The sequence below is a fragment of the Leiobunum rupestre genome, chromosome 5 (assembly GCF_980474605.1).
Source record: "Leiobunum rupestre chromosome 5, qqLeiRupe1.1.hap1, whole genome shotgun sequence".
Classification (NCBI taxonomy): Eukaryota; Metazoa; Arthropoda; class Arachnida; order Opiliones; family Sclerosomatidae; genus Leiobunum; species Leiobunum rupestre.
Window position 1 is genome coordinate 23,858,459 of NC_143388.1, and position 15,796 is coordinate 23,874,254.

Sequence of the window (15,796 nt, forward strand, 5' to 3'; positions counted from 1 at the left end):
ATTAGTTTTTCCTCGTCCTTATTCGTAAATTTGACTTTATAAATAATGATACTTGCATTTTTAAATAATTTTTGCATCGTTTGCTTATATTTTGATAAGTTTATTTAAGAAAAAAAAAACGTTCTTATGATTTTCTAAAATTTGTCTGTAGCAGACGCTAGATCATGGGCGATACCTCGGAGAAGCTAGCCCCGTTACGCCACCTAGACTCGTTTCGGTCGCGAATAAAAATTGCATTTTTGTTTAAATAAAAAAATATTAACAGTTCAATAAAACTAACAAACACGTGACCTTCCGTATTTTATAGAACATCCTATTACATAAAACATTAAACATAAATGAAACTGAGAATTTTACGTAAGAGCATCTTATATACTTCTGATATAACATAGATTTCATTACACCATTATCAGTATATAGAGTAGTAGCACTCCGTAGCTTTGGTCATGGCCGCCATTGTGGGCTCAATTTTTTTATGAATAGGAAAAAGCATGGGTGACGTCGTGTGACGTAGCACTGCCATTAAACTATTATATAATTATGTTACTAGTTAAAAATCACATAACAATATATAAAGAACACCAAATAATGGTCAGGTTAAGCCAGCATTATAAAGTAATGGCCAGGTTAAGCCAGCATTATAAAGTAATGGCCAGGTTAAGCCAGCATTATAAAGTAATGGCCAGGTTAAGCCAGCATTATAAAGTAATGGCCAGGTTAAGCCAGCATTATAAAGTAATGGCCAGGTTAAGCCAGCATTATAAAGTAATGGCAGTGCTACGTCACACGACGTCACCCATTTCCTATTCATAAAAAATTAACGCCCACAATGGCGGCCATGGCTGAAAGCTACGGAGTGCTACTACTCTATAAAACGTGTAGCCCAGGGAAACTTGTAGTTGAGTGTATCCGTAGCTTATCTCTACAATCTACACTCAGCTACAAGTTCCCCCGTTCAGGTCTATGAGGGGTCACTTCACCTCTCTATCAAACCCTCAATACTTTTTTTTTAAATTAAAGCAGATAGAAAGAAAACGTGTGAATCGAACCGCGGCAGTAATTTCCTGTATTTGACCTTGGAATCCGTTTAGAATGAATAATATTTACAAGAATAAACATTTACACAGACATCATTTAGAAAAAAATGAAAATATTGGAAGAGTGTCTTACGGTCAATCATGTATCCGGTGCGTTCTTTCGCGCTGCGCCCATTGTTGGGGCCGCCCTGGTACGATATTTCCGTCAACGGATCTTGAGTGTACGACATCTCGATTGACAATAATGTCAACAAATAAGGACGAACTTCGATACAACTCTACACACTTTTATAAGTTTTTTTTCCCCAAACCGAAAACTGTAATCTACGAGAGACAAAACTGACACCGACCAACGAAACTACGCGATTACATTATCGCGAGGGCAGAGATAGTCTCATGATTGAACATTACTCGTACAATTCGGTTTCGTATTTTGCGCAAGTGGTTTAGTCAAACACACAACGCTTCATGTTTACGGAGAGAGCGTTTGAAAGAGAGAGGAGTTCGGCGAACAAAAAATCTCCCGATACGCTTCAGGCCACGTGAGAGAATGCGTTTCGCTTTCTCACCGATAGGGGGCCGGCTGCCCTTTGGCTGCGTTCCAAACGAGGGAGTGACGTAGACGCGTTTTGTGTTCAGTTATCGCATAGAGTATACTCTATGGTTATCGCGACGCAAAAACCTTCATTAGAAGGATTAAGAACGCGTACAACACCTCTATGTAGAACGCGAAGATGGCCTACTAATTTATTCATATAACAAAAACAATATGAGGCATCGAAAAATATGAGATGTAAAACGAAAACAATATGATGTATATAACGACAATAATATGAGGTATATAACGAAAATAATATGAGGTATATAAGGAAAACAATATGAGATATATAACGAAAACCATATGAGGTATCGAAAAATATGAGGTATTTAACGAAAACAATGAGGTTTAAAACTAAAACCATAGGAGGTATGTAGCGAAAACAATATGAGGTTTGTAGCAAAAACAATATGAGATATAAAACGAAAACAATATAAGGTATATAACGAAAATAATATGAGGTATATAACGAAAATAACATGAGGTATATAACGAAAATAACACGAGGTATATAACGAAAATAACATGAGGTATATAACGAAAATAATATGAGGTATATAACGAAAACAATATGAGGTATGTAACGAAAATAATATGAGGTATATAACGAAAATAATATGAGGTATATAACGAAAATAATATGAGGTATATAACGAAAAGAATATGAGGTATATAACGAAAAGAATATGAGGTATTAAGCACGCCAAAAAACGCTCAGTAAGGGTTATATTATGCGACGGAGAACGCCAAGTATTGTAGACGTAAGTTTATTATGCACAGACTGTCTACCCTACGCGTTCCCCCACGCGTTTTTGGGGTAAAATACCTGTAGAAATGTAGACGTAACTTTAATACGCTTCATTGTTTACTTTACACGTTCCCCGCTACGCTTAACCTCTCTATTCGTGAAATTTAGCGGCTCTACCGAGTTATTTCTATACTAGCTTTTATTTTTATTTTATTGCTTCTAAGAATGACAATGTTGTTTATTAATTTATGCGTGACTTAATTGTACCCTCTTTCGTTACAATATTTCTACAGAGGTGCATTACATATTAAAAATCATAGCCGCTACTTTTCAATCTAATTTACGTATTTTATAAATTTTAGTTTCGGAAGAATTTTTACGCCTGAATTACGTGATTATCGTAACATTTTCTGTGATTTTCAGTTATTTTTTTGTTTTTATTTCCGATTTTTGAAGGAAAGTCCTTGAAAAAATTTACGATTTATAAAAATTCCAAAATCCTATAATTACCCGCATATACTTTACACGGAAAATCCTTATAAAAAAATCAAGGATGTATTAAAAATCTAAATTTTTTAGATTTTCCCTTCCATAGATTTTATATAAAAATCCTAGTTCAAAAGAAAATGACTGATTTATAAAAATCCAAAAATCCTAGAATTTCCATCCCATAAACTTTATATGGATTTTTAAAAAGTCCAAAATCCCTGAACTTCCTTCCCATAGCCTTAAAGGGAATATAACCTGCAAGGCAATCTTTATGGAAGACCCCTTCAATTTTTCAAGTTTCCCTCTACAGTGGCGCCAAACTTTTTTAAAGCCAAAGGCAAGAGCGGCCAGAGCTGCACACCAAATACCTGAGGTTATATTCCCTTTAAATACAAAATCCAAAACAAATTGAAGATTTTTAAAAACCCTAGAATTTCCGTTTTTCTAAAACAATTTTTTTATCCCAAAATTTCCTTCGCATAAACTTAATATGGAAAGTTCTTAAAAGAAAACAAATATTTAAAAAAAAAAAAAATCCCAAATATTCTACCCTTTTCTGTTTTCTCGCGATTTTCGGTGTTATTACTATTTGCGACCGAAAACTATCCCAACGCCCCTTTGGTTCGCCATTGAAACCTAGATAGTTAGCGGCTAGAGCACACGCTCTTAGCTTTTCCTCATAGTTATTCTTAAATTTGACTTTATACTCGCCTTTTAATATAATTTTTGCATCGTTTGCTTATATTTTGATAAGATTATTTAAGAAAAAACGTTGTTATGATTTTTAATTTGTTTGTAGCAAACGCTAGATCATAGGTGCCACCTAGACTCGTTTCGGTCGCGAATACAGTAAATAATGAAACTTTAATGCGATCATGTTTCATTTAAAACGTGTTACCAAGGACTACTTTAATAATGAGCGTAGTTCATGAGCAATTGCTATTAATGTTTGTTTCATTATGCACAACAGAAACGAACAATTTATATTAATATCTCTAGGAATATCATGAGGGGGCATTCACAAATTTCGTAGGACTGATTTCCCAGAAATTTTACCCGACCACATGAATTAAAGGCATTAAAAGTGGCTAGATGACTTGGGCCTTGGGTGGTGCCAAGGGTATTAGCCCCGCTGATTATTATTATTATTATAATTATACGAAAAAACGTGTGAAAATACCAGAAAACCGTATGCTTGTCGTAAAGGTAATTTCGTCGTATTTCTCAATATGAATTTCACAACTGGGAAATGAGCGCCACATATGGCAACAGCCACGTAAAACCCGACATCACTTAACACAAAATTGCACCTGCTAGGAGTTTCAAACCCTCCGCCCCAGTAACGGTTAATATTAAACTTTTTCAACGAAGCGTAGATGTAAATTCTATTTGCAGTAAGCTCGCGAAAGGTATAGCTACTGCAACAGGGTCAGAAGTTCACCGATTTCCAAAGCGTCATTTTTCAGAAACCAGTAAACATTGAGGAATTCGCGAAACCATAGCGTATATAAAAGAGAATTCGAGATAACCCAAATACGGATCTACAGTGGTAGAAAGTGGGAGTTAGTATGTTGAGTACGTTTCAAATCATTTCGCGTTAACTCGGACTGCAATATTGACTAATTCTTAGTCAAGTATAAAAGGGAGCCCCAGCTATTGGCTGGTTTTACATCGATTGTTTTAAACGGAAATGGACGCCAGGAAAACATTCATAGTTCCTTCGCGATGCTAATCGTGCTAGAAGAAAATATTTAAAGAAAGTTTTTAATTCTTCTATTTTTACAATAATATTAGACATTAATAAAATAGTTAATACATTAAAATTAATTAGGTAATAACTTAATAAATTAATTAATGAATATATAAAAATAAATTAGCTAAATACTTAATAAATTAATAAATAAATTAGCTAAATACTTAATAAATTAATAAATAAATTACTTTAAAACTTAATAAATTAATAAATAAATTACTTTAAAACTTAATAAATTAATAAATAAATTACTTAATAACTTAATAAATAAATTACTTAACAACTTAATAAATAAATAACTTAACAACTTAATAAATAAATTACTTAACAACTTAATAAATAAATTACTTAATAACTTAATAAATTTAGATAATAACTTAATATATGACGTAATAAATTTAGACAATAACTTAATATATTACTTAATAAATTTATATAATAACTATATTACTTAATAATTTCAATAAAATTATATTAAAAAAAAGTAATGATACTAGCACGTCACAAAAGTCGAACAAACTTGAGCTGTGATATCGTAGTCACGTGATTTTGTTTTCCCATTTTAACAAGTTGGTTAGACCAAATTTACTTTATAGTAAATGGAATCCACGGCGCGATATTTAAGTAATTAACTTAAGTGGCACTGACGTAGATAAAATTTTAATATGGGTAGACTGTTTATATAAAATTCAGATGATCTCCAAAAATAGGGTGAGTGCTTAATGCAGTCATTTCGATTATCGATGGTGGAAGTTTCGACCCCCGTGTTTACGTCAATGATCTACTTTCTATACAAGCAAATATTGTTTGGTCCGTTGTTATTACTAAATTAATGCAGGACATGAGCTTATATTTTACGTGACTCTCATAGTAATGACCGATTTCGGAATTTAACATTTTCACTGAGAGTGCGTTTCGTATACGTTAGACAGGTTAAGCAACCCTACGGAAACGTGTAGGGGAAACTTGTACGAGTGCAAATGTAAATTTATCGCGTACAATCTACAAGTTATCCCTACACGGTTTCGAAGGGTGACTTAACCTGTCTACTATGGTATCCGAAAATTGGGTATTTTTTAATCAGGATATCATTATGAATATGTGTAAATCTAAAAGAACTCATTTTAAAGATCTTAATTTTTAATTAATCCAAATAACAATTAGATCACCATATACAATAATATGAATGAGAGACTTTGTAGGAAACGCTGCCAAGGTAATTGTTATAATAACATCAGTAGTACCATAAGTGTATAATATTGTTATAAAAGTGTGACACTTCCTATTCTGCACATGCAAAAGTTTTACTGAGCGCTTTTCAGAAGACAGACTGCATAACGGGCTTCGTCACAGTTTTGCGTCCGCTTGCTAACACGTCACACGTAGCCTTGACATCGCCTCGCTAGGGTTAGATTTTCTTATTGTGACGACGCCACTCCGTTACTAGCTCTCAGTAAAGTATATATAACAATATTATAGACTTATGGTAGTACATGGCGATGGACACTTATACCGTGGCTTGGTATTATCTACCTCTGGTATAGCGTATAAATCGTATTAGAATATTCAGCAGGATTGTAAACAAAATAATTTGTTAAAATTATAAATACAGGGCGATGGACAGCTTCCAATATACCTCTGATATACCGTATAAATTTTATTAGAACATTTAGTATTATATTAATTAAAATAATTTGTTAAAATTATAAAAACAAATATGCAAAAGGTAATAGATTTTCTGTAAGTCTTGCTTTTGTTAATATTTAATTCGGATAAACATTTATTTAAGTATACAATAAATATATAGTACTTTATAAACACGTTTTAATGGAAGGTTATAAACGCTCTCGATATTAAATAAACATTTAATAAAAACGAAAGTTCCATTCGGGCTCAAAATTCCCAGATAAAACTACCACAAAAATAGCTAGAAAAATAATAATAAAGTTCGCGTGGGAATCCAGTTAGCACGCTACGCCGTTTTCTTGCATTCTTGAATATTATACAGGGTGTTACGATGGGTTATGCAAAAATTTGAAGGAGTTGTAGGGGGTGAGTTGAGAAGTATGCATGTTTTTCCCCATTTTCCGACGATGAGTTAAAAGAGCGCCAGATAGCTTCAAAGTGTGGCCTACTAGCCCCTTGAAGTAGGCTGCAACAAACGCGAAACCAAACAGCAGGGATTTTAAATACTGTTTAAGTTACCTTTTTACGCTGGTTACCTCGATTGGTTTACAAAGTCCTTTTTCACCTATCACACGAACCCAAACCTTAATGTTCGCGTTTCCCTGCTGCTTGGTTTTGCGCTTGTTGCAGCCTACTTACAGGGGGCTATTAAAATCGAAAAATTAAATAATTGGCAACAAAATGTCGGGAAATCTTAAACTTACAAAACAAAATAATTTATTTTGATACTGATTAAAACACACCCACGAAAACAGGTTCAAAACTTGCAGGAGTGTAGACGTAGCTTTATTGCGCACAGCCTGCACCTCCGTCAAGTTCCACGCTCACGTGTTCGATGGACTCTGGAGTAGCTTAACCAGTCAATTTGGGCAATATCACTAAACCTTTAGCTCTCTGGCGCTCTTTTAACTCATCGTAGGAAAATGGGGAAAAACAGGCAGACTTCTCAACTCACCCCCTACAACTCCTTCAACTTTTTGCATAACCTTTTGAAACACCCTGTATGTTACCAAAAATAAAAACAGAGGCTACAGTGGCGGCTCCGTATTCGCTCTTATTATTAATATAATACCTTAAGAAGCGCAACCAGGCGCGCTGTATTGATTTTCGAGAGAAAGTTGACACAATTTTGCAGACATTAGTGTGGGAGGAAATTGAGCGCGCACGCACGCATCACGCGAAACTATAATCGTTGCATTTCCTTATTTACGGTCGGAAGGTCAGAGAGGGTCGGCACCGGTCAACGAACCAAAACAAACCAACGTCCATGCTGAGTTGCTGACCAGAATGACCATTGATTCTTCCCGGGCTATCCATAGAAAATATAGCGAAGGAATAACAAATCTAGTTTTAATCAAGATCTCACGATACTAGAATGTATTATTTTATATCTTCTTAAAGCGAGTGTTGGCTCTACGTGAAGTAGCTCCTTTTTCAACAGATGTCGCTAGCGTCGAAATCAAAACAAGACGCTTACGCTACATTTTGACCCAATAGGTGGGAGATAAAAGTACCCCTCACGTTGATTGGCTCGTTTGTAAATTGGTCATTAACTTAAATTATAGTAATTTTAAACAATATATCTCATATGGGATATATAATTTAGGTTAAAGTCCACTAAATAGAGTATAATTTGTTTAATTATAATAATTATAAATGGTTCTCTGACGACGTTATTGTTTCGCTATTTTGAATTTTAGGTTCCTTCGCCATTAATAGATGGCACCACCAATAAAGTCGTTTTTTCGAAGAATCAAATAACAAGGGCCTTATCTTCGCTAGTCTTAATTTATTGAGAATTATAGTTATAGATTGAAGAGATCTATGTGTTATCCATGTTAAAATTGATATACAGATCTCTAGCTAATCCTATTTTAATTGTATTTAAATATAAATTCCCCTTATCATATGGTTTAAGGTCTCTAATAATTAACCCTTCTCGGACAAATCTCAAATTAAACTCAATTTTTCATCGAGGTATTAATCTATTTAATTATCTTAATATATCGGATTTACCAAATAATCTGAATAGATTTAAAAAAATTGCGAGATAATTTTTATTGTTGCAAAGCTTTAATATAAAATCCAACTTATAAATTTGCTCTCCTAATCTAATCTATTTTTATTTATATAACTGTAGTACGTCCAATTCTTTTTCTGTCAGCGCTGAGGCTTAAAAGTCATACATGAGTAACATGACTTAGCCTTTTTTCCTTTGTTGTACAACGCGATAATTTAAATTAATTTTTAGACAAACCGAATTTTTCGAGTTACCTGGTTTTGTAAATAAGGTAGCGGAAACGTGAACACGTTAATTTATATTAATTTTTATACAAACCGAATTTTTCGAGTTGCCTGGTTTTGTAAATAAGGTAGCGGAAACGTGAACACGTTAATTTATATTAATTTTTAGACAAACCGAATTTTTCGAGTTACCTGGTTTTGGAAATAAAGTAGCGAAACGAGAACACTTTAATTTAATTAATTTTTAGACAAACCGAATTTTTCGAGTTACCTGGTTTTGTAAATAAAGTAGCGAAACGCGAACACATTAATTTAAATTAATTTTTAGACAAAGCGAATTTTTCGAGTTACCTGGTTTTGGAAATAAAGTAGCGAAACGAGAACACGTTAATTTATATTAATTTTTAGATGGCGCCTGTATAGATCGGCACGAAATTCAAATGGCTGTGCGGTCCCGCGAATTGGCCAGAAATCTCACTTCAAACTTCCGAAACCGTAGTTCAGAAATGATCAGTACTACTTAAAAATATAATTTTCAACTAAGTCGGTCTTGATGTAAAAAAATTATGTAGGGTAAATTTAAATTCGAAAATTGCCAAAATCACTAAAATGGGCAAATGCCCCACTTCGGCGAAATAATACCAAATATTAAATCAAAACATAAAATAGACTATTATAAACCTTCGTTTTGTTTCTGTAGGTACAAATTCTGAAGACCTTCATGTTAAAGGCAAAAACGCACTTTCGCTGGTATTTATGAGCATAGCCTGGTAGCTAGGAGCAACAAACACAATGATAACGCAGTGTTGTGTACAAATTTCATTGGACGAGCCTTTACGCTGAATGTTTTACGGAAAGTGGGAAGACAATTTCCGAATTTTCCCCTTCCGACGGCAGCAGGCGCTAATGCGTCTAACCAATGAAAACTGTACGCAAGAAAATGCACGAATTTTGACGGGTTGCGTTCTTCTTGTGTGCAGTGGCGGCGCTACACTCAGGCTAAGTAGGCTATAGCCTATGTCAAATTTTTTGTAGCCTATGAAGCCTATAATAGGGGGCCCCTAATTCATGAAAAGGGGGCCCAAAAATGATTCTCAGGATACTTTAAAATTATAAATATTATCTGGCCCCCTCAATCGCAGGCTTCAATTTAAGCTGTAAAATAAATAGCGCCTATATATTTTCTAAACTTTTCTAGCCTAATTATAATAACTTTTAAAATAAAGTTTTTTTGAATCTATGTTTGAATTAATTTCATCTGGGGTGTGATTCTACTCTTATCGTTAAAATTTTAACGAAAATAAAAAGACAATTTCAATTAGTGTAGAATCGCTCGCCCCTGAGCTATTTATGTGGGACCCCCAAAACCTTCTATAGCCTACCCTGAATAAAGTCTTAGCGCCGCCGCTGCTTGTGTGGGTGCGGTGCTTGTGTGGGGTGCGGTGTTTGTTGCTCCTAGCTGGTAGAATATGTAGTATAATGTTTCGTTTATGTATAAAAGGTTTATATTCTTTAAAATGTATATCGAGGTGCTAAAGTTAAGGATTTTCCCAAGGTATTTCCTTTTAAAGGTCCACATCATCGTTTGGAAAATTCGGGTGGATTTTTAGGTAACTCCTCCCCTTCCGTTACGTGGCTCCACCCTCAAAATTGAAATGATTTTGTATAATATATTTAATATACATTTCAATAGCCGAGGCTTAAGTCATAACGTTACTGGAAGTTAATAGTCCTAAAGCTACCCAGAGCGGCAGCCGCTGAATCGACTAAGTTGCTATTCCTCTTTTATATTTTCTACGGTTTGCCTAGGTGGATGAAAGCATACGGAAGTATTTATATTCCCAAATGTTTCGAGTCATATTATCGTCTCTAGCAACTCTTGGTTACGAGTTACGAAAACGAAGAGGAAACCCCTACAATTATGAAAACGCTATCGCCATCTAGGCGCTGTTTTTTTTTGGAACTGTTTGTACGTATCTCAAACACTGTATGAAATTGAATATTTTTCCCAAACCTACCAAATTAGCAGAATAAACAGTTAAAAATCCTGGTTTTATTTATTTTACATAAAAGTTTTAGATACACCCTGCAGTGGCGTAGACAAGGGGGGTGTCCGGGTCCAGACCTCCCCCCTTGGACCTACCTTTGACTGTACTAAATTTCTACCCCTTCTCGACCCCCTCTTAACATTGAAATACTTCGACCCCCCCCCCCTTGACGAATTTCTGGCTACGCCACTGGCACCCTGTGTAAACATTTTGTCCAATGGACGTTACTCCTATTTCCTCCAAGTGGCGGGTTTTGGAAGCTGATGAATAGAATTGTGGAAGTACTACTACTAAAACTTTAATCCACCATTGAACGTTATTCCTATTTCCTCCAAGCGGCGGATTTTGGAAACTCTGTTAAAATATCGTCTACTTCCGAAGTAGAAGATTCTTTAACAGGGTTTCAAATTCCATGCATTTTTTGTTTTAATTTATTTATTTTACAGCAAAAACATTACGGCAACCATGTTTTACAGTCATCGAAGAACAGTTTGGCCAAGCAACTTTTGATGTAAAGACCTATAAGTGCATGGAAACCCTGTCCTTTTCCCCAAATCCATTAACCAGTTTCCAAAATCCGCCGCTTGATAACGTTCAATGTTGGATTAAAGTTTTTGCCGTTGTGAGCCGTTATTGATTGACTTTTAGGGTGAAAAGTGCCTAGAAGCCTCTTGGCACTATCGCATTATGCAAAATTCCGACGCGTGCGCCTTTTACCAAGGTCTTTCCTCCGAGCTTAGTGGCCGTGATTCCTCCTTGGACTTTATGCGGCGATTCGTTTAAGGAAGTTTCTACTAAACAACTCACTGGATAAATCTCCTATCATAATATACCGGATTGCAGATTTGCCGAAGTGTGAAATGGGGATTTGAAATATTTTGGCCCAACTTAGTTGGCCATCGTAGTTTTCGACTTTGGTTCGCAAAACACGTCGTTGCGTTTTCGTTCACAGTTTTCACACGTTCCACAAAAGTTGTCGACATTTCAGGCGTTAACAGGCGAAGAATATTACTTCTAAAAACTAAGTCAATTTATATTAATAAAGGTATTTAACATTAATATTAGCATTTAGATTTAAGGATGAATACCAAAATGGTCAGATTTAAATATTTGAAATTAAGCCTCGGTCAAAACTAGTCCAACAAAAACTTTCGTGTGACCAACACATTTTGGGAGTATTTTCTAAATTCACAACTCCAGTTGACCAACAATGTTTTGCAAAAATGTTGGCTCGTGTGAATAGGTCCCTTAAATAACACTTTACACAGAAGTATCAATAGACAAGTTAAGCCATCCCTCGAATACGTGAAACTTGTAGAAGTATAGAAGTAGCTTAATAGACGCTTCAATAAAACATCTTCTCGAAGAAATCGCCAAGAAATAATATTTCCAAAAGCCAGGACCTGCAAGTTACTGTTTATATAGTGCTTGTTGAAATAATGGACTTCTTACTTGAACGATATGCGAACCAGATAACTTTTTTGACACATTAAGGCTTAGCAAAAACTCGACGTTCTATTTACGGGAGAATATTCCATTATTTCAACAAGCACTATATAAACAGAGACTCTCAGGTCCTGGCTATCGGAAATATTACTTTTTGGCTTGAAGATTTTTTATTGAAGCGTCTATTGCATTCATTCTAATCTCAGCTAGGAGTTCGCCCTATCACGTGTTCAAGATGGTGGCTAAGTGGCTTAGCCTGTCTATTATCCTTATACTACTAATGTTATTCACAAGAATTCTATTTGGTAGAATAAATAGTGCGCTATGAAATACATTATACGTGTATAGATAATGTTTAAAACATTGATGTAAAAATATAAAATATATAATAAGTAATTATCGCAAGCTCCCATTGATTTTTCAAAAATTATATTTGGTAGAAAAAACAGTGCGCTACGAAATACATTGCATAGATAATTTTTAAAGCAATTGATTTAAAAATATGAAGTAAATATCCTAAGTCAGCTTTATACTTTTAATCGTTAGGCGGAGTAATACACGCCGTAAATATTGAACCGAGATACGGTGTACGCTTCCGCGTTTTGGCGGGAAAATTCGCGTCCATCGTAAAACCGCGTTGTACCTGCCAAGGCGTGTATTCCATTGATACGAAATTATTAATCTGAGGAAGGTTGAAAACGAGACAAAACGCAAAGCAAGTAGTCACGTAAATACTTACACTCTCCGTCGCATTGATAATGAAACAAGGAATGAATGTTCGTGGGGGTGCCGTATCCGGGTGAGCGGGGCACCAGCCCCTGCGAGGCGGGGTGGCACGAGGCTCCTGATGGGTCGGACATGCCCGGACAGGCCGTACTGGACAGGCGCAAAGGAGGCAGATTGGCGTAACGAGGCACGAATGTCCGGACGCGATTGTTGTCGCGAGCAGCGTCCATCTGGGGCAAGCGGTCCATCGACAACAACGGCGAAGGAGGCAAGATTCCGAGCGGGGTCGGAGGCGGCAAAGGGTCGGTGATGTAGCCCAGTTCCCCGACCCGGGCCGGCGGCGGCTCGGTCGGACTTTGAGGCTCGCTCATCAGTCTGACGATTAGTTGCGTGTACTGGACACTGCACTTGGAGATCTTGACTGTCGCCGCGAACGTAATGTTTAATTCTGGGTACGCGGTTTCGCCTTGACCCCAATATATACTTCGTACGAAGGTTGAATGCCTACTATTCCCTTATCTTAATGATACAAATATGGTAACGTATGGCACGCCAAATCGGACAAAATTCTCACCGTGTGGTTACCATACTCAAAACTCACTCTCTAGTCAAATCTCTCACTCTCCCTTGTCACGTCTCTCGCTCTCCCTAGTCGATTTCCTCGCGCTCTCCCTAGTCGTTTTCCTCGCGCTCTCCCTAGTCGTTTTCCTCGCGCTCTCCCTAGTCGTTTTCCTCGCGCTCTCCCTAGTCGATTTCCTCGCGCTCTCCCTAGTCGTTTTCCTCGCGCTCTCCCTAGTCGTTTTCCTAGCTCTCTCCCTAGTCGTTTTCCTCGCGCTCTCCCTAGTCGTTTTCCTCGCGCTCTCCCTAGTCGTTTTCCTCGCGCTCTCCCTAGTCGTTTTCCTAGCTCTCTCCCTAGTCGATTTCCTCGCGCTCTCCCTAGTCGTTTTCCTCGCGCTCTCCCTAGTCGTTTTCCTCGCGCTCTCCCTAGTCGTTTTCCTCGCGCTCTCCCTAGTCGTTTTCCTCGCGCTCTCCCTAGTCGTTTTCCTAGCTCTCTCCCTAGTCGTTAAATTTAGTCACTCAGTGTTAAAATTTTCTTTGACGTTTGAAACTCCTCATTCAGCAGTTCAAAAGATCAACAATGCTAAAATTTTATTTCAACGAAATTCATTGTTTACGTCTTTTTTCCTATTTCAACTGGTAAAAATATTTTTCGAAATGAAAAAGGGGGGACGGACTTTTGGGATATCCTCTTTTTCAACCTTATGTTTTGACATAAAAAATGTCTCATACAGCATTAGTATTATAATATCTCTTACGATAATAAATATTTTAAATTTCTGGTGTTATGAAAATAATTGACAGTTCAATGATGTTCCCCCATGATCTGCAAAAACTAATTTAAACCCCTTGATGAAAAACGTTTCTACCCGACGTTAGGGGGGAAGGAACCTAGACCGTCCCGAACTCAGACTGGGTTAAGCTCATTTTTGGAAAAGGGGGTGATTAGGCTCGACCTATTCTATGGCATGCCAAACCGGACAAAATTCTATTATTTATTATACAAAATTATAATCTATCGTTCTTAAATGATATAATATTTTCTGGCCCAGTTAAGTGAAAACTTGACCATCTTAAAGACTGTTTTCATTTAATTTTGGGTTGATTATTCCTCTCAATTTTACGCTTATGGATACTATGCTATTCTTGCTGTGAAATAAAATAGGTCAAAATATACGAACCGTTTTCTTCCCTCCCACCCTCTTTTGTTTAACATATTTACACGTTTCGATTTTTGCCTGATAAAAATATGTCTACACAAAGTTTCCCCTACTCGTTTTTAGAATGCAGGTCAGTGGCGTAGCTGATGGTCCGCAGGGCCCGCGGTGCGGGGGGGCCTCGAGCTTCAATAGGGATAGGGGCCTCGAGCTTCGGGGGGGGCCCCGCTAACAATAAAAAAATTAAAAAGGGGGGCCTCATAGAGATTTTTGCGGGGGGGCCTCCGAGTTCTCAGCTACGCCACTGATGCAGGTTGCGGACCACTTAAAAAAATATATATTATCCGGTATTTGTGAACGTCCCAAAAAAGGTAAAAAATATAGCCGTTTTTCAAAAAAAGGTAAAATGTTGATGTATTTTCTAATTTTACACAAAAACAAATGTGTGAGAAAAAATATTTCTTGTGTGAAAAATATTTCTGTGTGAAAAATATTTCTGTGTGAAAAAATATATTTGCGTGCGAAAAAATATATTTGTGTGAGTAAAAATATATTTGTGTGAAAAAATGTGTGTAAAAATATATCTGTGTGTGAAAAAAATATTTCGCTGTTTGAAAAAAGTATTTCTGTGTGAAAAAGTATTTTTTGTGTGTGAAAAAGTATTTTTGTGTGACAAAGTATTTTTTGTGTATGAAAAAGTATTTTTGTGTGGGTAAGAAAGATTAGTAAAAATGTTTTGGTAAAACATAAACAAAGATGGCACTCCCTTCATGGTAGTAAAGAGAGTTGCGGATGGTACATGCTATAAAGGGACTTAGTTTTAAGCTTCAAGATGGACCTACAAGGTAAAGAAATCGGTGATAGGAGAAACGCCAATCACGAAATGTATAAAGGTATAGTGAAATGAGAACTTGATTGTAATAAGACTTGCGGCGACTTTTTAAACTATCGAGCTAAAAATTTTAGCGGGCGATTCGCTTTTCCATAGCGGTGTTTTATGAGCCTTGAAAATGAACTTTATAGCGTAGGTCGTACATGATTTCTTTTACTATTGTGCAGAGGGTGCCATCTATGTTTATTTTTTCCGCAAAATAATTTTATAACACAAATACTTTTTTTTCACACACAGAAATACTTTTCTCACACAAAAATACTCTTTTACACACAGAAGTACTCTTTCTCGCACAGAAATACTTTCCTCACACACAGAAATACTTTTTCACGCACCAAAATACTCTTTCACGCACCGAAATACTCTTTCACGCACAAAAATACTCTTTTACACACATAAATAGTTTTTCACACA

The 15,796-nt window shown here is 36.2% G+C and overlaps 1 protein-coding gene across 5 annotated transcripts in view; it reads right to left on the reverse strand.

Annotated features, from left to right (window-relative positions):
• Positions 1-15,796, reverse strand: part of LOC149943868 (band 7 protein AGAP004871-like) — an 80,394-nt gene that overhangs the window by 23,352 nt on the left and 41,246 nt on the right. The window contains exon 2 of one of the 5 annotated variants that reach the window (XM_090174636.1): positions 12,789-13,294. The exons of 3 other annotated variants lie outside the window; for them this stretch is intronic. In XM_090174636.1, the coding sequence (XP_090030762.1) occupies positions 12,789-13,146 (358 nt within the window). In that variant the 5' untranslated portion in view covers positions 13,147-13,294. Of the gene's footprint in view, positions 1-1,170; positions 1,568-12,788; positions 13,295-15,796 lie in introns of those variants that run through there. One more of the 5 variants, XM_090174640.1, reaches the window with a different exon arrangement.